General features: G+C 36.2%; 1 protein-coding gene across 4 annotated transcripts in view; it reads right to left on the bottom strand.

Moving 5' to 3' along the window:
- LOC117155145 (extracellular serine/threonine protein CG31145) overlaps nucleotides 1-24330 on the bottom strand; it is a 93028-nt gene that overhangs the window by 22046 nt on the left and 46652 nt on the right. For all 4 annotated transcript variants that reach the window (XR_013059706.1, XR_013059705.1, XM_033330779.2 and 1 more), the window contains exons 2-3: nucleotides 6524-6648; nucleotides 392-467 (exon numbers count right to left, since the gene is read on the bottom strand). Coding sequence is in view for 2 of the 4 variants with exons in the window: in XM_033330779.2 (XP_033186670.1) it covers nucleotides 392-467; nucleotides 6524-6648 (201 nt within the window). In the remaining 2 variants the exon portion in view is untranslated. The remainder of the gene's footprint in view (nucleotides 1-391; nucleotides 468-6523; nucleotides 6649-24330) is intronic.

Below are 24330 nucleotides of genomic sequence, written 5' to 3'. Positions count from 1 at the left end.
GAAAAAATGAGAAAAACGAGGATAGTATTCGAAGTATACTTTGTTCTAAGTAACTTCATCGTCTTTTTTGTTAATATATGTTAAGAAAAATTGTAGATGGTAAAAGCAGTCTTTTTGCATGATCATGTCATTACATTTTACTTGATGAAAATAATTCAGTCGGATTTTATTTAAAAGAAGTTTTAATTTATTTACTCGGAGTATTCTAAATACTAAACCGGAAATTATTCTAAAATTTGTTAAATGTCTATGTCGATACTTTCCTCATGTATCAAATGTTAAAGCAAATGTTGCTTTGTGGAAGATCAGAAACGAAGATTGCATTATTCCTGGTTAACGTTCGATGTAAGATTGACCTCTTCTTGGAAAGATTTAAATCCATTCGACTTACCTCATAGGCTTGAAGAGAGCCTGCATGTTCGAATAATTTATTTGGAGTTTCAGTTGCGTGCCGCCCTCTTTTTGAACTGCGAACAAAAAGGGAAAATACAAAGTCAGAATGGAATCAAACTATTTACTCTCTAGTCTCGCGGAAAGATATCCGATTATTGGATCGAGGTACATGAATCTCCGACTCGATTTCCTCGAGCTGAACCGGAGCAATCGAGATTTTCGATTCAATTGGTCTTAGTGCGATTAAGTCGCGTTTAATTGCGCTCTCGTCGTATACCGATACGGGGAAATAATCAACAGACACCTCTACGCAGCGTTAATCGAAATTCTCCGTTCTAAACTAAAGTGAAGACTAAATCTCATTATAATTCCAATCATTTTGTTCCCTTACTAAGCATATGAAATTTTATTTCCTTTAGCTGTACAGGTATCTAAAACATCTACAAAAAATCTAATAGGTAATTTCCCCAGTTTAGATCATAGTTTTTTAATCTGATTTAAAAATATACTCAAGGTGTTTTATAGATTTGTACAAGCTGAAAACTAAATCCAAATTACGGACAAGAGAAACTGATACTAAAAGAAACCAAACTGGAAAAAAAATGAAAGATGCACAGTTTAAAAATACATCCAAAATGTTCTACAAATTAAACAAATTAAAATTAAATTTTATCCATCGAAAAGAAAACGTTAATAATTCAAAGTAGAAATTAACAAAATAAGATAAGGATCCAAAGCAGAAAAGGAGTGAAAAAAAAATATTTCTCTGTCAAAGATAGTATTAAAATGCCATGTGGAGCATGCAGATAGGGTAAATTTATTTTAATCCAAAGTTCCTGGATGATATAATTTCGCGAGTTTTTATGACAGAAGAGAAAACGATGCGTCCCGCAAAGCTCGAGCAAGTTGAACGGGAAAAATTTCTTGGCAGAGACGTACGGAATGTAATATCGATCGTGCGTCGTCCACTGTGTCAATTTCATAAATGATATATGCCTAATTTAGGTGCCAGCCGTCTGGGTTACCCGCGGTCAATTTATCATACAGGACAATTAATCGTCTGCCTGCCGTCGCGTAGCTGGAATTATTGACTCGAACTACTTAGATCCTGGCTGCTCGAAGCTTAAACCGCCACTTACTCGGTAAAAACTAATTTACTCCTATTTTTTTTTTCAATTAACTAAACCAGTCTATGATTCCGGCATTTTCTTCGAACATTCATTTTATTTATGATGAAGTGAAAGTGCTAAGAAAATGACTATTGCTATTCGTTTTATAAAAATAGTTTACTCTTAAGGTTATATAAATTATCAGATAGATGCTTCATCTTTGGAAATTTGTTAGAAGCTTCGAAAATTTTTCCTGTCGTTCAACTGAGATTTGTTCCATACTTAAGTTAAGAATGGTAGACTGGAAACTTAACTATCGTTAATTCTCACATTTCTTTTTATTTTACAAAAGAAACAAATTAACGTTCCCTCTTTTCTCTATCGAGTTATCAAATGCTTTATCAGTCATTACTTACGTCAGGTGTGTTAACCATGTTGCAATTTCTTCCCACTGGTATCCATATTAAATAATGAAATGGTTGAAAGGACAAGTAAAAAACGTGACGTGTATCTAGGTAATTAAAATTGGCATTGAAACTTGAAAAACGACGTTGCGCAACGAAAGAAACGAGAAACCTCTGTTGCATAGCTCATTACCATTGTTACGCGATTAAAAGTCACGACTTCGCGGAACATTTCGGTCACTGGTTTCTCGGAAGCGTTTCAATTTGTGTCAGATGTTGCTTTACACACCGGATACTCATCGATTTTCGAACTTGATTGTGTGAGCTGGTTTTACCTTGAACTCGAATAAAGTTCAAAGGTCGCGAAGAGGGAAAAAGAGGAAAGTTCGGAAAAGCTGGCGTAAGGAAAACTCTGGGTGTTTATCGACAGCTACTACCTCATCGATGAGTCAGATAAACGTTTGATAAGAAGTCTCTTAAATTGTTTTCCAATAAATGAACGAATTTCTGGATATTTTCTGATGACGTTAAAGATTTGATACATTTGAAACATCTTGATTGTTTAATTCACGAAAATTTGCTTCTTGATTGACGCTGTTTTTTCTCAAAAACAAACGATTCAATTAAAATGCTGAATTAAATGTCTTTAATGTTTAATTTAATGTCTTTAATGTCTAAAATGTTTTGCCAGGCAAAAAAACTTTGATTAATATCAAGAATTGTCAGGTTAAAAATTCAAGGAGTCCTGAACATTTCAATACGTTAACCAGTTAGCTGTCGCGATCTCTTTGAAAAGTGAGTGCCTAAAATGTATCGCATTCTTCACACTATATACAAATTTTTCATAATAATTATTTATATATTTTTATCAGTTCTTTTTACTTCTTCTTAATCTCCAACTATTCAAAACATCATAAAATTTACAAATATATTTTAGTTTTCACTAAAATTGCAATTTTACGCACGACGAGTATACTTGTTATAACACAGAATATTGTCATTTCTTCATGACGAATATACTCGTGAAAAACTGCTAACTGATTAATTTACCAAAATTTCATTCCTCAATTTGTGCTATCTTCTTGGAAAACCATCAGCAGCTATTGAAATTCTGACAGTCCTCGACTACTATCGAATAGAAGATCCGATAAATTCCGAATATTTCGATCTATTAATCTACTGAAATTCTCTAACAATGTTTGTATTTAATTACCATATTGTATTAAATTGACACCATCTGTTTTAGAAAAATAAACGATAGGAAATTAGAAACGATAAGTTTTTGAGGACCGTGACCTGATAATACCACAGCTCAGTTTTCATCGTATCGAGTGACGAAATTCACTCTGAAGTAATTTAATTATTGTCTAGGAAGTTGGATGGGGCTGCTTTGTTACCAAGATACCGGAGCACCGTCTTTGTCCTGTTCTCCCTTCTGATCGCCGATCTCATTTCCTTCACGCCAGCCCGATACCGCTTAATAATTGCATCTCCGTCGACCAGCCACTGGTTGCCGTTGATTTAACTTCCTCCTGCTACCTCTGCATCGTGATTTGTTCAACAAACTATCGCATCGACTGTATACTATCAAAATTACATCGACCCACTCGGCTTCGGTACGCGAAACTTCTCAGTTTGTTAGAAATCCTGCGACCCGGTTTCTCTACGAGATGTTTGAAAAGTCCACTTCGATCTTTGATTAAATTTTCTTTCACCCTTTCGCCACCACGCGTCACGCATATACGTGACGAGTTCCAAAAGCCGCTCGAACTATCTGCTTATCATTTTCTATCATTTTCAAGATGTTGAAAATTCGTAAAGAAAAGAGAATGAAGACGTTTTCTCTTTTACGATTGTTGATATATCTTATGGTTTCTATTGATTTTGAATTTTATTATTGAAAACTATTAAAGATGTTACGTTTTATGGTTTACGTTAATCCGTGATTTTATTGCTGGGAATTATTTGGGTCGCTATGGCTATATGCAAATTCAAAGGAAATTTTCTGCAAGAATACGAATATCAAAATATTCTACAGTCTATTTTATAGTTATTAATAATATGTCGGCGCTTGCGGTCAAATTATTCGCGAGAATTGTACAACTTGCGAATGAGTATTAAATAAATAATTAAAAATGCCAATCATTAACTGTATACGAAAATATACTAATAATTTTATTAATAATTGTTCATTTCCTATGCATCAATCGTCAAATGCAAATCAATGCTCGTCGATGTCGAATCCATTTAATGACGAAACAACAAGAAAAAGTAAAAAAAGAGAAGCACGACAAATTTCATGGATTCCGTTCCAGTTCGAAAAGGAACAAAAGGTAAATCAAAAGCCTCCAACAATTGCCATTCGATTCGCCACTGAAAGAATGTAAAACGAAGAAGAAAGAAATAGAAATGTAAGTGGTACACGTATGGTGAATAAAAATAATCGAGCAAGAGTGGACATAATGATCGAAGCGGAAATTGAGCGTGCGACATAGTGCCAGATCTAATTTTAAAACGTTACGCTCCGAAAGTCTGTGAGAGCTGATCTTCCTCCATTCCTCTCTCTCTCTCTCTCTCTCCTCTCCTGTCTGTCTATTCTGCTCTTTCCGTAGGATCGGACGATCGCGCGGCATTGTTAGTCAATGAACCGCGTAGTAGCAATTACTAAGCACAAAGCCACGGCCACAATAACACCGGTTAATTGTCTGGCTTCATGGGCCGGAGAGAAATTAATTCCAACAGAGAAGATTATTGCGCCACCGTTTCCAGATTAATTTTATGCCGGCTCGTCTAATTCCCTTCTCTCCCCGATCTCCACCCTTCCCTCCCTCCTCCCAGCTCGTTTCATTTGTTGCGTCGGCTTCGTTAGCTCCCTGGCTCGCGACGATGGAACGAACGGCGATGGGAACACGCGTTTCACTGTCTGTCACGGTTTCGTTGTCCACCGAATGGACGATTATCCCTTCATCGAATGCCTTCATTATCCTCTATCGAAAAATGGATATTACAAAGATAATTAGTCAATTCGATACCGTGCGAGATCTCTTTTCACGGTTCATTTTTGTCTAAATTACTTTTGTTTGACTTCTTGGATACTTAATTTACGAAAAATGGCACGTTCTTCGACGACGAAGGAAATTACTAGTCTACTACAGATGGTGGAAAATCATGAGTAACGAGGGATACAGAGATTAATTAGCCGAGATTTGTATCATATATATAAGGCAACCGATAGTTTCTTGTTAAGAAACAAACGCGATATGAATTTTCTGAGCAAATTAACCATTTACTTAAAGATCAATTAAAGGCAATTTCTGTTATAATATAGAATATTTGACTTCTTCCTTTCGAGAATCTAAAAATGGCAAAATATTTTGATCAAGCTAATGATTTACCTGAAGATTAATTAACAACAATTTCAAAAGATAATTCCTTTTTTCAAAGTAACAAGGGAATATTTATTGAAGATTAATTAAGAAGAATTCCTGTTTTATGGCAAAGGCAATTGGCTTTTTTCTGTCAAGAAATAAAAACGACAGAATTTTCTGATCAATGTAAGAGATTAATTGATAGGAATTTCTGCTATATTGTTGAACACACCTGATTTTTTTCCTCTTGAAAAATAAAAGCGACAGCACTTTCTCATCAACTTCATGATTTACTTAAAGGTTAATTAACAGATATTTCCGTCGTAACATAAAACACTTGACCTTTTCCCCTCGAACAATAAAAACGACAGAACTTTTTAATCGAGCTAATGATTTGCTTAAAGATTAATTAATACCAATCTCTGTTATATACATAAAGGTTGTGTTTTTCTGCAAAGTAACAAGGCATATTATATGAGAACTCAATTAATAGAAATTTCCATTATATATAAAACGATAGAATTTACCGATCAAGGTAATAATTTAGCCAAATCTTTTCCCTCTTTGTACATTTTTCCGCGGAACGTTGTATCGACTGAGAAAAGAATGGAGGAAGGAAGACGTCGATTTATTTCGAGCCACGTAAAATTTAATAAACGTCCACGTACGGGCTCCGCTGGCTTACCATCTATTATTTTGCCGTAGGAAAAATTCCGGGCACGATTTGCGTGCACTGTCGCTCGAAAATTTATATTACAGTATGTTCGATCGCGTAGCATTACTCGGATGTTCGGGAATTTCGATTATCATGCGCTGCATTGGCTTGGAACGAAGGTCTGACCAGTGGCGTCTGATTCTACTGAGCATCGCAATTCTGTTCGTTTACGAAGAATTTCATAAATCTACCCGGCTGGTAATAAACGTAAATTGGCAATAGATCTATTTGTCTTAGAAAATTAATTTACAATCTTCGATTTCATTCGTTTCAAATACATTACGATAGAATTGCATTTTACCTGAGACCATCGAAGAACGAACAATTCATAGAAGTTCGCCGATTCTCTCTACTGTTTATGATTTTTCCTTCGTATAATAACAAATTACGTTTAAACACGTAAATTCAATTAGCAGGACTTTATCGTCCCAAAAAATTAAAAAAATTACTGACAGGTTTAAAATGCATCATCGATATCTCGCAAATACGAATTTTGTTAAAAGAGGGGAACATTTGGAGAACAAAGACACTCACCAACGTGAACGATAGGCTTCGTCGCGATTTCGTGCAACAATTGGTCCACGTACTTCGAGTTCTGCGGATATAGTTCTGTCCTGGAAATTTGTAGATGAAATTTCTCCAGCGTCGAACTGTTCTTCCTAAAACAAACAAGAAACGCTACGTCAGTCTATGATCTAAGAATTACACGTACATCGAGCAAACCTTAAAAAAGAAGCAAAACAGAGTACTTGATAATATTCAATGATATAGTACCACCAGTCAGTAACATGGAACTACTAATATTCAAGAATTCGAAAGAAAATCAGTTACAAGATCTGTGCTATCTTGAGAAACATTTTCATCAGAGATTTATCAAACTAGAAGAGCTAACAGGAACGATTAATAACGAAATTATTATAGCAGGAAATTCGGTAGAATCGACTGAGAAGTGATACTAAATTTTTGGCCGATGGTGTAAGTTCAGAGATGCTGAATGTCTGGGTTACATGTGTGATGGTTCAAAAAACGCAATTCGTGGCCTTTTAAAATGCATGGGACATTGTCGACACGAGCCTGACCCCTCGTTTCACGCTGGATCTAAGGGCTCCCCGCCTGTCTGATAGGCTATCCCATAGCGAGGAAGGTGTTTCCCATGGCGGTACGTGAACACCGTTAAGGCGTGCTTCTTGGCTTATCTCCGGCTGGAAGGGTTTAGTCGCGTATGCGTGACACGTGTCCACGATAACGTACATTTCCCTGTTACTTCTTCAGTCCACTAAAATCTCATCTTTTTGCTCCCTTTGTCGCTGTCTGTCTTTTCTTTCTTGTATTAGCTTAGGTTTAGAATATCCGCGGTAAAATTGAAGAAAAATGTGTAACACGTACATTATCTCAAGAGAATTTTTGACAGCTGTAGAGGAACTTCGATTTCTGTTAAACTTATTATTTTCAGGGATATCTGCAGGTCGTTAAAGTATCCCATGTTTCGCAATTGAAGGCTTCGTAAAAGTCAGGATAAATGACAGTAAATTATTTCCAGCGAATGGCATTGGACATACGTGTTAAGATAAAAAATTTATTGGATGGCCTTCGTTGATATTCGAAGCTCGATACTATCATATCGAAAAATGGAACTTCGTGGTAAATAGATTTAATGTGATAGATAGAATTTATTCATTTACGGGAGATTTGATGGTGAATTATATAGAATGCTTACGGTATGTAAAAATGTATAAAACATAAAAATTAAAATGTTCGGTATAATATACGACGAACGAAACTAATCACTATCCAGGATAAATTTCTACAAAAATTTGCCACCCAGTATATTTTTCTTTTACCTTTTTCATTTAGTACCCAACTAAAATTAAAACTCATCATTCGATTCGATTATGTCTTGACCATCTCAGTAAACTACGAAACACGCTACAAACTTTCCAAACGACCCAATAATTTCAGTTCGACTATGCTTCAACCACATTTCCACTCGATTCTTTATCCTTTTGATAGATCCATAGATTGAATCTTTACGGCGGGCAATTTTTCACTCCTTATTCGTCTAGTTGACAGTTTATAGGTAAGTGTTGCTTTAAAGAATTTCTTTTGTCCTGTGGTTTGTAAAAGAGGGTCGAAACGGAAAAGAGAAAGCTTGTTTCACGATGGTTGATCTACTGTTTCAGCGGAAAGTCTTCATCCTTGTTCTCTTCCTTTTTCCGGAAAGGAAGTCGCAGAATGGCTGAGCCACTGCTTGCCGACTTGCATACTGATCGTTCGACGACGCGTCGCGCTCAATCTTTTGAATTATCTGGAGAATCAAAGGAATGGCTGAACTTGCTGTAGATGCTGTTCTCGACTTATTCTTACAGAGCTGTAGCGATTCGTACCTTTTTCCTTGTAACGTCTGTAGATTTTTTATTCACCATAAGTTCTTCGTTCGTTTCATTGGTCAAAAAATTGAAAAAATCAAGCTATAAAAATAACGAATTGCAAAAATTACTTATTTTTTCATGTATACTGACTCACGGGGCGACGATAGTGGCATAGGACAAAGTAGAATAAGATAGGACAAACTAGCTATAAGAAGTAGAGGAATAAGTGTCACAGTGTACACGAAAAATAGTATTGTGGTATTGTGTACAAATTATGCACGGTAGTAAGGCTGATAGCTGGTAGCCATTCGAATTTGAAAGGTAAAAATTAAATAAACTATACACTGATTTGTCAAATGATTGAAACACTTGTGCATATTATTTATGAATATATTATAAGTGTCATACATTTTGAAATTATATATTGTACATGCTGTGTATACATCATTCGTGTATATATTGAGCCAATATATTTTTTATTCTAATATATATAAATATATACATAATTTTGAAAATGTATAATACACATAGTATATTCATAAATAACGTTTACAAGTTTCATTACAAACAATTCATTAATTTTAAAGTTTGAGAAAATTCATAAACAGAAAAATAAACAGAATTTTATTACGATTTTATCGCAAACAGAAGAGTAGTAAGTATTAAGTAAATCATTTCGGACGAAGTTTTGTGAAAGATGCTGCAATATGCGTTTTAATAATGGCACATCCGATCTGTTTAGTTTAGTTCATTTTATTAACAGATAGGTAAAGTAAAATTTACAGACGATATAATAATTTTCGTTAATATCTTAGTCACGCCGAAGAATCAGGCCACGAAAGTTCCATCTCGTCGCAAGTCCGATGAAGTTAGCTGCGATATTGAAATCAGTCCGAATGAACACGATTTACGTCGAAAACACCTGACAGCCTAAACTTTCCCAACTCGGAAGTGGAAATCTCAATCAGTCTTTTTCCCGTGTTTGCGGAATGGTAAGGAAGAATTACCATAAAAACTCCAACAATCACAGCTAACCACAATCTTGACCAACTTCGTACAAATAGTCTTTAAAAACCCTGTGATTATCATCTTGGACTCTTCCATTCAAATGGTGTAATATTCTCATCTAAATGTCCCAACAATTATATTCGATATTAACCTTCCACTTGTAATATGGGTTGCCGAGTTCCAGGCGAAATTTTCATTGTTTAATCCCTCCGAAACGAAGATGTCGGAGGTATTTATTTTTATTGCAAAAGGGTTTAAGCATTTGTGCAAAGTACGGCTTATATAGTATAGTAAATTATGGACTACGACAAGTACGTCGGAATTTTTTCAGGTTCTTTTAAAGACCGAAAATAAGAAGAAATCAGAGCCAAGGAATGAAAGATCCAAGATGACGATCGGGTTAGTGAAAAACGATATTCCCCGAGAGTTAAGAAGATTTATGATGAAAAATATCAACTAAATTATTTATAACGTTAAAACGAATAATACGGATTTGTAATATTAAAATGTATAATGCGGACATATAATATAAAAACATGGTGAAAGATATAAAATAAAGCTTCCTTAATGCCGTTTCCATCTAGAAGCTCCAATTTTCTACGTAATTTATACCAAATTTCTTCCTCCTTGATCCGTTAGATAATCGATGATGAAACAAAATTCGGGGACGGATATCGACCACTAAAAGTTGAAACGTTGGGAAAAGCAACAATTCGTATGCAAACTTAATATTTAAACGCAGCCACGTTTCCGTTTGACATTAAATTCGATGGTTGCTGGTGCAATTACTATAAAACACTCGAAGGCCGAGTCGGTCGGGGCCAATGAGGGCGAAAAATATTTCCGGAATTCCATACATAACAACTATTCAGACGTTCGCCTCGTAAATTTTATAGGAATCCGGTGCGGCAATAACGAGCTTCAGGGACGCTCGTAAAAGTTGCTTTTTCCTGAAAACTTTATCAGCCATCACGGTCGGCCTCGGCGCGCGATCTATTAAAATTAATCAGCACACTAATTGTCACCTTAATCATCCTGCGTCTTCCCCTCTCTACCCATTTCCCCTGTGTGCCATTATTGCGACTGAGTTACGCAACGCGTCTCGTTTTTTCCCCTGTGGAACTTTCCCAACCAGACAATGCGGAATTCATTTATTCATAACAACGTATCTGGGTCTCCGAAACGACGAAAGATTATGTTACAGTGATGATGGTAAGTTGACCTGGTTTTTCGAGTCGATCAACAGAGAATAATTATTTTTCCAATCGCTTATTGTTCACTGTGATTTATAAGAGAATTAAGTATCTCGGTGTGTTGTGTATGTGTGTGTGTGATTGTGCAGTGATTCGTGAAAGTATTTGAATATTCGAGCTGCTCAACTAATTGACTTTGCCTTTTATTAATTTCACTGTATAAGTGGACGACTAATATTCGGTTTTCGAGAAATGAATAATTTAACTTCGTAAGATCATTCGTCCAATATGACCGATAAACAACGATCGATTTTAAGCTAAATTGAAAAACAATAATGTTCGTAGAATCGTCACTTTCCTGTATTTCACAATTTACGAAGTTGACATCATTTTTTACATTTTCTGGAATATTTCCAGACTTTATTAGTAACGAGATTCGTTATATCGCCGGATGGATGTTTGCGAATTCAGGGAAAATTTTTAATATACAGAAGACGCACGAAGAAAATGCACATAATGGACAAAAAATATGCCAAACACCAGTAAAAAAAATGTGAATTTCCATAATTACAAAGACTAGAATGGGAAACGTTCTTAAAGATAGGAAATTTGCATAAATATCCGCAATATAAGCGTAATAATCGTGTCTTATTACATCCTTATGAAAGTTTCGCATGACGCGATGAAAGTTCCCACAAGTTTCGGAATACTTTCGCGAGTCGCTGTAGTTATGTTTTCTCGATATTAATGCAAACCATGAAAAGGAGAGCGAGGCGAGGCTTTTGCAAGACAAAGTCGATTTAAGTGAGGTCAATGTATCTCAAGAACCTTCTTGGCGAATCGACTTTATAGAAGGAATCCTAACAAGGGCGTGGATATCACGACACCTTAATTAACCAACTTCAGAGATGTTTGAAGGTGCTTTGAATTAATTGCCTCAATCCTTCGTGTATACCATATCTATAGACGAGAGTCAGACTAAATCTCTTCTTTTCGAAATTGAGTCATTATACATTATATAATGTATATGTTCTGTCGCAAAAATAATCAAGAAAAACAGTTAGGTGCGTTCAATATCATGCAACAGAAATAAATTCTGTAATTCTTTTGCTTTTTTTTTGTAATTTGTTGATTATAACGCTGTATCTAATGATCTAGCCGCCATAAAAACTTCACATAATGATAACGAAGGATGTATTTCTATGTGACAAAAATTTCGTATCGATGTCGCCACTGGTTTCTTCAAGTCTTGAAAAGATCTTTTCTTTTTGCGATAAACTGTGTGTATATCATCTTACTTTACGTTTTTTCGTGTACTTTATCAGAATAAGAAAGGGAATAGGACTGTCTGTCTAGAAGGATCTAACCAATTCAAGGAACAGATTGTGTTAGAAAATTGCTTTTTAAAAGCTCGTTTGGTGAAGACAATTTTCATCCCTGGTGAAGTCGTTGTCCAAAGAAATTCCAGTTGAAGGTTGTGCTGTATTTAGGAGGCGACGAAGCTTTAAACTGCGCTGCAGTGTCTACTTTCGCACATAAGCTATATGAATACGTGGAGTACATTTCAGTGTAATTTATAAAATATTAAAAAAAAAGAAAGCATATTACCGAACAAAATATACATATTTCCTTATTTTTTCATCCCTTCCTTTATTTGTCCTCCATTCTCTCTTTTCCTCTATTTCTAATTTCCCTCTCTCTTGTTGCATCCCTTAATCCCCTCCCATCATCTCCTTTTCTATTTTCTCTTTCCATGACTTGCCTTCTCTTCAAGAAGAAAATAGTTTTAGATTTTTGATATACGTAGGTAAATGCAATGTATTATTTACAAGGCGTATTTTACATAATAAATGCGTAAATATCACTTTATGGTGGAAAGCTCTGCTAAAAAATAAGAAAAAAGAAATGTTTGGTTCAATCTGTCTCCCGGATGCAGATATCTAACCGACACTATCTTGATTACGCTATCTCGAAGGCGGAGGAGTACTTCCGATCAGTTTCAATTATCTTATTCCTTCTGTAAATATCAACCACGACAGCAATCATAAAATGTCTTAAAAGCAACTTTTCTTTACACCATTCTTTTACACCGTCGTTTATAAAGAAAATTAATTTCACGAATCTCCAAAGAAATACGAATCTCGTCTTGAGTGTCCAAATACAAGTAAATATCGTGTAATTTCTATAAGGAGAATTTCACACAATATAATCGTCACAATCGTGTCTCGTTATTGCGTCAATGAAATTTCAAAACATTTCATGCAACACGTACGGCATGAACATGCAAGATTTTTATGGCGTTCGAATACTTTCAACGACGGATGCATATTCTTTCGTTTCAGAAAAAAGCACGGACAGCCTTTCGACCGTAGAAGAAGAAGATTGATGAACAGATCGGTATATACTTTGGACGGTTGGTCACAGTGATCACGAAACGACCTCTGCCATGCTAATCTCCATTGTCCACTGCACCATTAATTCCAAGGACCGTCGTGTGCTGTTTTATAAATAACGTCAACCACGAACAACATATTAATGTGGTTATGATTCACTTCGATAATGTCATCTCTCGCTAACGTTCCAGAAAACGGAAGAAAAGTCTTCGTGTTATATCAGTGGCTAACGAAAGTATTCGAGCAGACCTCTAAAACAGAATAATTTCTTTAACGTTGGATCAAACGTGATCGCGAAGAAAATAGACCCACTTGAGCTTATAATGAAAATTAAAGAAATATATTTCGTGACTCCGATCAATCGCAACTTTTACAAAACTTTTTCGACGCATCATCCAGTAAACTAATCGATCTAACTTCTTAAAAAAACTCGAGTCTTTTGGCCCGATATTAAAAAAGTTATTCCGTTTTATAGGACGTTGAAATGCTTTCGTGAGTCACTGTACATATACGGTGACTAATTTCCTTCCATGGAAATTCGTCATCGTCGCTGCGATTCTCTTTTTGCTTCCGTGCATAATTCTTTTCACGATGAAACCGACGACGTAGTAAGATACGGAAGCAATTTGGCTTTGCATACGCTAATTAACGTAATCTTGCGAACTGCAGCTGGCGTGTGAGAACGATACATTAGACTTCTATGAGCACGTCATTTTATCGCGTGGTTTGTAGAAACCCTATGAACGTTCTTTCATGATCCTTGACAAGGGAAATGGTTATCGTTCTCCATGAAAGCGTTCTACAAGATGAAACACGAAGAAAGAAGAGAAATTAATTTTATAACGTTTTTAAGTATCTTAACTCTTCAGTCACTGCGGATTAGGTTACGATGCAGTATAGGAGACCCTGTTTATTTTTATATCTATTGATATTAAACAACAGCAAATGAATATAAAAGCATCTAGCATTGTTATTTTTTGAACAACTTGATTCGTACTAATATTCAATTTTGCAATTCCTATTTATACGTAACACTATACATTTTTCATTTCATCTAAAAAATTTAAATTATATTTTCTAGGGAATTCTCCAATTTTCTAAGAGTCCAGATTTGTTCATTTATATTCCTACCAATACGAAACAACAGCAAATAGATATAGAATCTTCTGGAATTTTTACTTTTCCAATAACTTGATATAAGTTGATATTAAATCTTGCAATTTTCGTTATATATAACACAATACATTTTCCATTTTATCTACAGAATTTAAATTCTTTCTAAATTCTAAACTTAGATAGTTCAGATTTGTTTATTTATATCTCGCTCATACAGAACAACAGCAAATGGATATAAAACCTTCTGGAATTTCTGTTCTTCGAATAACTTGATCTACATTGATATTAAATTTTGCACATTCCGTTTATACGCAGCACCATAAATTTTCTATCTTACGTTGCACAGGCTAATCCAACAATCCAACTTCTAGTAAACGATCTAAAGAAATACGTATCGTGTGCAAACATACTCATCGAGTAGAGAAAATGACTACGAGGGTAGAAAATGTGTCGAGACGTGTATCTGGATTTTTGCTCGTTTTCTTCTTTCGAAATCTGCGTTTACTCGACTACGTTGTTCCACATAATGCGTGTGCCTCCATTCCGCGTAGATGCGTTTAATATGCATGTTGCTGTACGTATACTCCCGAGGATTAAACTCTGTGCCAGGTCAAAGCATCGAATTACCTACGTAACTACACGGTGATCTCGTCACCGTGGCGTCAAAACTCAACATAATTCAACACTTGTGTTCGTCCTAACAACTTTCAGAGTTTTTACCAAGTTTAAGAGACAATCGTACGAGTTGGAGAAGAAATTTTAATCTGTACTCTTCTTTGCTAATTCCTACGAAAGTAGATGTAAATCACATTTCCAATTACTTTCTCGCGCAAGGATTGTCGTCGAACAGGATCAATCTTAATAGAAACAAAAAATTCTTCGATCTTTAACTTGTTTGTATTTCCTTATATTACTAAAAGTATGGTAGTTTAGTCGAGAAGTTTATAGATCTACGGTGATTTACACAAATATTTGAATATGTATCATGAACGTATTTCATAAATATATTATGCGTTGTTTAAGAAATTAAACAAAAATTCGTTAACAATTCATTATCATCTCTATTAGATCGTCCCTAAAGTTTCTTTCGTTCTATAAGAAAATAAATGCACAATATTTTCTGCTTTATCCATTTTGTTCTATTACCACAAAATTATTACTACATTTTGTAGTAATAGAACAAAATGGATAATATACAATTCAATGAAATAATATAAAACAAAAAATTTGCGAAAGAAACTTTTGAAAGGCGACCTAATACATCCGTAAGATTACTTGTCACGAAGAACTGGCATAAATAATCGTAGCTTTGCAACTAAACTTCCACAGATAAATAATTTAATTCGCGACAGTACTACATCTATTCTCCTAATCTATATTAATCGATCAGCACGTTCTGAGCTTTTACATTCGATTGTTATTATCTAGCAATAAGAAACCAGAAAACATTCAGACTCATAAATTATCAACAACGATCGAGTATGCGGTACAGCTTGTAATTACTAAACTCCGATGCTCCGTGAATATGCTGAGCTGATTCGTTATTTATAAGAATCACGTTAATTCGTTTGCGTTCCCCTTTATAGATTCAGACCGCGATGCCGCGAGATACGTCAAGCCGGCAGCTACGTGTATTTTAGTCGCGGGTAATTTCGTGGGAAACGCAGGACGGACGAGGGATCATCTTAACATTCTCCGGAGATAACCGCTTGCCTGGATTCTGTTTCCAATTATCCCCTAGGCGATCCTCGCGTCTAGACGAGGCTTTAATTCATAATACGATTGGACGGAGTCTCTCGCGACGGATTGGAATCATTCTGAAGGACGTTCATGGCGTCTTTGGTAATCGGATATCAGCACAAAGATGAACGCGGGGTCCGCATCGATTCGTTAGGGGGATTAATTTTAATATCCTTGAAACTACTGTCCTCTACGCGTGCAGGCAAAGCAGACCAATGCCGCTCGTTTATACGTAGTATGGAATTGTCTAATTTTGTCATTAATTTAATCATCGTGTATGACGAAATGTTTACTGTGTTTCTTACAATTCGTCTTTTCTTTCGATAAAGAAACTACGCTTGCTTTGGATAGATAGCTAAGAATTTTCTACCACTTTGAGATATGGCTAGATGGTTCTTACGAAGAGTTTTGAGAAAAAGAACTTTCATGGCAGACGTAACATAAAAATGACGTAGTATACGCGTTCGATAGTCATCGAAAGACTGTGGATTTGTACGTACTTATAGAAAATTTCGAGCTGCGAAAATGTACAGGATGTGGGAAATATGCAAAAAATAAATAAAACATCCAAAGTATGCAAGAATCAGTTTTTTGTCTAAATTAAAATCGCAAAAAAACATGAACGCGCGTAAATATCAGCGGATCTGCACTCGTGAGATATACTCACATTCACCGATGCTCATTTGCGCATGTAAATACAGCTTCAAAACGACAATAAATGTCACTGCATAAAATTCGCCACCGAAAAACGTATAAATCCTATAAATTTTTCAAGCGTACTGTGTATTTATAATTCCTCTAAAAAAACAAAAAAGAAGAATAAAAAAAATAAAAAAATAAAAAAACTACAAAGCAATCGTATCGAAAGTTTCGTGTTAATTATTTCCTGTTAACCCAGTAAACCAATTTCCAATGGAGCGGATATACACGCGGGAAAATGAAAATAGAAAAAAAAGGCTACGTGTGGCGCAGGCATTGGTCGGTGATGATTTTTGGCGAGGGGGTGTGAAAATCGATAGGGGAGAACCGACGGCCACTGCACATATTGGCCAACCGGCAATTGATGAGATCGTTAAAGTAGGCACACCGTGCATATCTAGTTGGGGTTTCATACAATTCGTGCAAGTGTACACGAGCCTCTGTACGTGTACCTGGTCGCGCGCTTCTGTGTGCACAGGTCAGAATGCACACAGTCTACCTCAATATGCAGTGATCACTAATGCAATTTCATGGCGCATGCACGTGCAGTAACGAAGGCTTAGGTCACGCTTTCATATACACTGACTGATTACGTCTTGCCTGTCTACGTGCAGCCGTGTAACTAGGCTGTCCGAGTGTCGTTTTATGAAAACGATTCCGCGCGGAATCGAACTAGTATCCAGCCTGTTCGTCGTATTAATTAACTTTCTTGTTTAGTTTCGTCGGACACTGCGGTCCGAGCTCTTCTCCGACTTCTATGAATTATTTTTAAGCAAGAACGTTAGCTGTCGCTAAGGTTATACCGGTCTATTTCAAAATTATATCGATCTATGAAATTATGCTAGGCGACAACATCGCACGTGACGCGTCGCGACGCGTAACGTTTAATTCGCAACTTTCTTCCCGATTGATTTTCAGCATCGAATTTCAGTGTTTGACGTTGAGAGTTCGAAGTTTATAAAGTACGATGTGAGCATATAAAGAGGTGAAAGTGAAAAGTACTTCTGATGATATAAATAAAATTTTCTTCTTTTTATACGTTTCAAGTATCTCACATGTTTTGTTTACCTAAATAAAACGCTATGCTATCCATCATAGTATTTTATTCTGCGCAATGATAATGTCAATTTAGGAATAAATGTAGAAATTCATGTTTCACATCTGATGAAAGAGTTATGAAAACAAACGTGCGAATCTGTAGTTCGCCACCGAATGAAGGAACTGAGATATTTATAGTATTCACAATAAAACATATTCTGTCTAAATCATAGAAACAGTTTTCCGTATCTCCGATTTATTTGTTCGGTCTAGTTAGTTAACATATCACATCTACTGTTCTTTTCTTTTTTTTTCATTTTTCAAAATACGTTAAAACATTTGAAATTCACCCTGTTCCTTACCTTTCAAGCAAAGTTACGTTACGCAGGACTGTTACGAAATAACTAAAATTATTTCACACTAAACGAAAACGACAAAACAAAAACAGTTAGGAACAACCTAATTATCATTTTATTCTCATGGGGGTGGAAAAAAAAAGGGAAGGAGTGTTGCATCGATACTTAACTGAAATATGCAAATGAAGCGGAGCAGTTTGGTTTCCCTGGTAATATCCGTAGGTTACTAGAAACGAAACGGACGTCTTTTTTCTTTGGACGGATGTTCTTGCGAACAGGACAGGCCGCGAAATTCACACAAGAGGAACGGGACAAGAGACAAAAATTGGGAAACTTCCCGGAAGCTTCGGTTTCTCTCCACTGGTCTGGAAAAAGTTCCTAACGACAGCCTGCACTTTTATCGGAGTAAATAATTATCGGTTGCCTGTTCAACTCGCTCGCTCCCTGTATATTTTTCTCTTAAAATGAAAAGAGAAATTCAGCAATCGAAGCCTGCCGGTGTAAAAACAATCAACGTTGAACGAAGTCGCTCGTTATCGACGATTGGATGATGGATGACGTCGAGATGTTCAGAATAGCAAAACAGTGATACGTTTTGTTTAGAAGAAATCCAACGGAAGCGTCTCTTGATCTTTGCTCTCTGTTTGCCGGCATCTTATCTCGAGAAATTTATAAAACTGGCAATTAACCTTAATCGAGTTAGCCTTGACTGATGAATCTTATCCGCGGACTGACGTTTCTCGACGTAAGGTATGAAAAAGAAGCGACGTCACGTGAAACCAAACTAGCACCGAGATGTACAATAAACATCATTGCCAAGATTCCTGAAGCTAAACAGAATTAATTGAATCTTGAATATTTGAAACGCCATATTAAAGCAAACTGTTGCTAATAAAATTGCATGGACGTCATACATTATCTTTGATTTAAATGACGTCGAGTGGAGTTTTAAAATTCATTCTCCGAACTAACTAATTTCGATCGTACAAGACTTCAAAATTTCTTTCTTTCTTTTATCCGATCCATTCCCAATTTCCTCTAGCGACAGATATTACTAAACAATGGAACAAACATCGTCAAACTTCATTCCCTAAAATAATTTAATATTCAAATTTCATACCGAAATTCCATTCTGAAACTAAACAAAACCAACTCCATATACTAAAACAAATCAAATTCAAATGACGATGAAAATTGATTATCATGTTACGTAATCAATCCTTAGACATAGTCAAGCTTCGTTCCTTCTGCAATTCCATTCCTCCATCATTCTATGTAATAAAACATTCAAGCTTACGTAAAACCAGTTGAAATTTAAACTGCCTTGTCTACAAGTTAATCAACTGCAACGATAAGAAAATTTCACAATTCATTATCGTTTCCTGTACGATAATAATTAATTCTCAACGTATTCTAAGATCTCTCATATAGGTCGAACTTCGCCCCCTAAAATAATCCATTTTGATAATAAAAAATCAGTGATACGCTTCGATATATAAGCATTCGAGCGAATATATAGGCGTCTGAAACTCGAACTCCAGTTCCTAAGCTAATCCATTTCACTGATAAAGAATCGATAATACACTTTCCGTTCTCCGCGCGCTAAAAGAATTTGTCTACAACGAAATAAAAAAAAAAGGAGGAGAACACGATCAAACTTATTGGCTATAAGTGAATTATCAAGTGAGCGAAGAGAGTCGATTGCTTCTCCTTTGAGACGTATGATCCTGGATCCAGGCAAACGAGCCCGGCCTGATTAGGTGGATTGTCTGATTAGTCTGTTTCCCAACGAAAGGAGAAGGGGTTAGCCGGAAGTCAAGGAACAATCGCGAGTCTTCCGGTGTGGCTGGCTGCCAGCGTGTACGCGAACAAGCCAAACTGCAAACCGAATCTTCCGCCGTTAGATTGAGTTCGGAAACACGCGCGCCAGTCGAACTAATCTCGCCCCATCCTTAGACAGGTTGCCACTTGCGAAGCATCCCCTTTCTCAGCCGTGTCTGTAACTCCATCAGGGACTAGGATTTAAGCTTCGTTCGCATGTACGAGCGATCGCTAGCCAGCAGATTCGAAATCCACAGGCTGGACGTACGCTGAATTTCTCCGAATCCCCGGTCTTGAGATGAATCTTCAATGAAGATGGATCCCATTTCCGCTTCTATGAACTGACAAGTGTTATCGAATGGACGACGCTTTTGGTTTCTTAGAGTTCACAGGTAACGTCGATGATTTTCAAGCAAGTTTCACGGTACTGGCAAGGTTTCAACGATGCTGATGGAGTAGTTGAAGATCGTTTGAGACGTGAAACGTTTGCGAGGAATAATTGGAGTTATTCGACGTTCCTTGGATCGAAAATTTCCAATCTCTTTCTCTGTTTTAGCTACCGTGTATTTCCTCGTGCTTCTTTTGTCGCTTTTGTTGGTTTTTAATTAGAAGATGTTAGGAATAATTCTCTTCATTTGGATCGATTTTTGACGACGCAAGTTTAAGCTGTTACTTTTCTAACTTTGGGGGGCCAGACATTGAACAACGAAGAGAAACCAAGAAAACTGTCGGCTCAGATCCATTGAAACTGAAGACGCTGAATGCAACCGAGAATGATAACCAATTCCAGTTTCGTGATTACAGATATTTCAAGTCGTGCAATTAGATAGTTACACTCTGAACCTGCCAGTCTCGTAATTGCTCGTATAATGAACCTGTATGCATCAAGAACCATACTGGCAATTACGATAATTACGACTTACGCGAAACTCTGATTTCGCAATGAAGTAAATTTTGCATGACACCGTACAAAGAGACTAACAAACAAAAAGGGAAGAACGTGATACGGACGCGAACAAAACGCGAATAATCTAATCTCAAACCGTACGCATCGCAGATGCAGGTGTTGCAAAGTGACGCAACCCAAACAAGTATCTCAGAAAGATCGAAGAGATTACAGAAAGATTAGGGAAAGCTGGCAAAAAGACGAGAACTCTAGGAAACGATAATCGAATATTGTTCTTGGAATCTTTCGATTCTTATTCCTTCTATCTTCGGAGAAATCTTTAGAGATATTAACTTTTGTCAGACACACACAGCATTGAATTATTTTTGCTTGTGACGCTTTTGAAGCGCGCGATACAACGAAGGCCGCAGGTATTCCGGTCTCTACCGGAATCTTAAAAAGAGAAATTGGAGAAACTATAAAGCACGGAGGGTAGCTAATGGGCAGCGGCACTTACCACTGAATTTTTTAGAGTGGCTTATCCACGTGCTGTTGAAGAACAAAGAAGGCGTGAAGCCAGCACGAGGAGGAGGAAGCCAGGGGAAAGGGAAGCGACGGGTTGAGAGAGAGCGGAGAGCCACGAAGGTGGCGTTCATTTGTTATTCATAGGGTCGCCATAGCGCTGGCACGTCGTCGAACAGGTTTCGAACACGTTCGCCAAGAGGACCACGAAGCCCGCAAACTCATCCGACAACTTCAATTACACAGATCTCTTCTGATCGCGAGCCGTCAGCTTTCGAATATATGTATTTCGGATATTCCATAATTGAAAAGTTTTCTCGAAAAAAAAAGAAGTTTCGTGAGAATGCAGAATGCGGAATTAAGTAAATTAAAAGAGCTTTTATGTCTCATACTGTGTGTGTTATATGGAGCGTTGATTTTTGACGAATCTGAGAAGACGAAAAATTTACGTATACTTCAACGTGGACTTTCGATTTGCGAACAATTTAAATATTAAAACGTTCATTTGTCTTAATCGATTGAAATTTTATTAATAGGTGGAACTGCGTGGTCATTTATTTCGATAGCGATGTAAGTTCATTTCCTGTAATCTGCATCCGGTTCAGTCGAATGATCGATAATGAGAAGCAAATGACAACGAACGTAATTCTAACCTTTGTACCCGACAATATTGCGCGTGCGGATGTGAACAAGTTGTTTAAATACGATCCAGTAATATACTCGTAAATTATTATTATTATTATTATTGCTATCAAGTTAAATTGTTATAGTTAAATATAATTATCATTACGTTTAATGTATTATTAAATTAATAATAGTCTTACATTCATATCGGATCGTATCAAAGTGCAAATCTAAGATTGCAGAAAGATTCGAAGAAATATCACATGTTGTCGTTATCTTATTTTCTTTTCTCCATGAATAACCTCGTATCAACAATCGGTATCTGATGACGATACACGTATATATGTTGCAGTCTGATATTATAATATTTATTTAATTTCACTCTATTTATTTTCAAATATCCTACAAGATATTTCCAAAGAGAAATAATAGATTAAAGCATAAAATATAAATTTAAATAACTAAAATTTAACCAATTGTACAGTCCACTAACTTTAAAAGTAGCGTAAGTTCATTCACAGTCCTGAAGAAGGATAATGGCTTAGTTAATTTTCCAAGTAGCTATTTGTGCAATGAACTCGTTTGTACTCAAACAAATAGAGACGTGGACAAACTAAGTAGACCGTATCAGGATTTTTCAATCGATGGAAACGCGAACACTTGGATATTTCAAAACAGAGAAAAATACGCTTTCACCACTTTCAAAATGAATGATCCATATAAAATATTCCGAAAGTTCATTAGATGGATAACGAGAGACCACTGTCATGATTATATTGGTCAAAGCTGAAACCAATTTGAGAATGTATATAGAAATTGCAAGATACTGTAAATCTATATTTAATTTATAAAAATCAATATTAAATTCTGGAGAAGACCCATAAATCTTTTCTTCCACGACGTTCTCTCTTCCTTCAAAACGAAGGAGACCATAGAGAGTAGCTTCCCTTCGCGAAAATGAAATGCTAACACAGTTTTAATAATAACACAGGCCCGTGTGGCAAGGATAACGGTCCTCGCGCAAAGAAGCTAGATTAACCAATTAAAAATTGAACTGCCAATTGAATTCAGCCTCTTTCGCGTTTATCGTGCGAAACACGCGGTATCGTGTATCACAGGCTAATTATCGATCAATTGGAACGAAACGACAATCGAAAGGTCGGTTAATTACTTTGTTTAAAGGTGCGTCGATCAACGGAATCGTGCAGTTACCGCGCGTTAAAACCCGACATTTATCACATCGAACGTGAAATTACGATAGATAAGAACAATAATTATCGATAACCGCGAATGTGTCGATAGGGTAGAAACTCCATTAATACGTCTCTGCCTGCACGTAATTACGCAATATCGAAAATCCAGCGAAACTATAACCGTATAATGCCTCGGAATTAACGTGATCTAACGAAATTACGGGTAATGTAATATTCGATTAATGAGTGACGTATATATACCACGAACTGTTTAAGATGAGAATGAAGAGAACGATGCACAATCTAAGCCACGGCTAACAAACGATGAATTAAATACCAAGCGAAATTAGTAGTTGGAACGAATCAATATTTACTAAATTAATACGAACGAAGAGAGGCAGGTTCATTAATTAGCGAGCAATTGCCCGGTGTGCTTCTCAAAAGCATATCGCTGGGCCAATAGAATGATTCGTCCGCCAAAACTACACTCGAATCACCACATACGAGTTACGATGATAGAAACTATGAATCCGCAGGTCGTGCATAATGAGAGAGGAACCTCTAAGAACAACTATCGTGATTATATCAGCGAAATTTGGAACAAATTCTAAAATGTATATGGCAGTCATCGTGAATGCATTTACGGTTTAATCGCAAAATTTTCGTTCGTTTAATTACTAAATTATATATAGAAAAAGTCATAGTGGAACATATTCAATTTTAATGATCCGAGGAATCGATAACTTTGAAGAATATTTCTTCTCGACGAAAATTGATGTCTAAGAATATTCGAAAAAGATATGTCTCTATCGTTAACAGATTGCGGATGTTGTCGTGTGAATACAATTAAAAAGAAATGGAATCCAACCAGGGATGCTTCATCCCCTAAATACTCTAAAAAGTATTATACTTTAGATATTTCATGTGTATCATATGCATTTTTGCATCCTTATATATCTCGTAAATGCATAAACATTCGCAGTCTCATCATTAGTAGAAAAGTGCTTGCAAAAAACACTACGAGTGAAACAAGTTTCTCAGGAGGAAAAGGAATCTTATGCGTGCATTTGGCTCACATTCACAAAAAGGGAAAGTGTATCCGTAGGAAAACCTGAGCGTGCCACTTGTTTGTTAGTTGTAAAGAAAACTCAACGTTCCATTCGTTGAGATAAATGGCACAGACAGAAGCCAAGAAACAATTAACTAACGTTTATTAGAATTTATATTCTTCTCTATGGAGGCGGCACTGTGACACCATCTTCTAACATTATTAAATAACTACTTCGCAAAGAGAATTACACTTGAACTTTAGTATTCTCATTGGCGTGCAGAATATTTTTCAATGAAAGATGAGAATTTTTCAATTTTGTCACTTTCGGTGCT

Source organism: Bombus vancouverensis, chromosome 12 (genome assembly GCF_051014615.1).
Source record: "Bombus vancouverensis nearcticus chromosome 12, iyBomVanc1_principal, whole genome shotgun sequence".
Lineage (NCBI taxonomy): Eukaryota > Metazoa > Arthropoda > Insecta > Hymenoptera > Apidae > Bombus > Bombus vancouverensis.
Note: the sequence above shows the minus strand (reverse complement) of the source record. Positions and strands in the feature narration are given on the sequence as shown.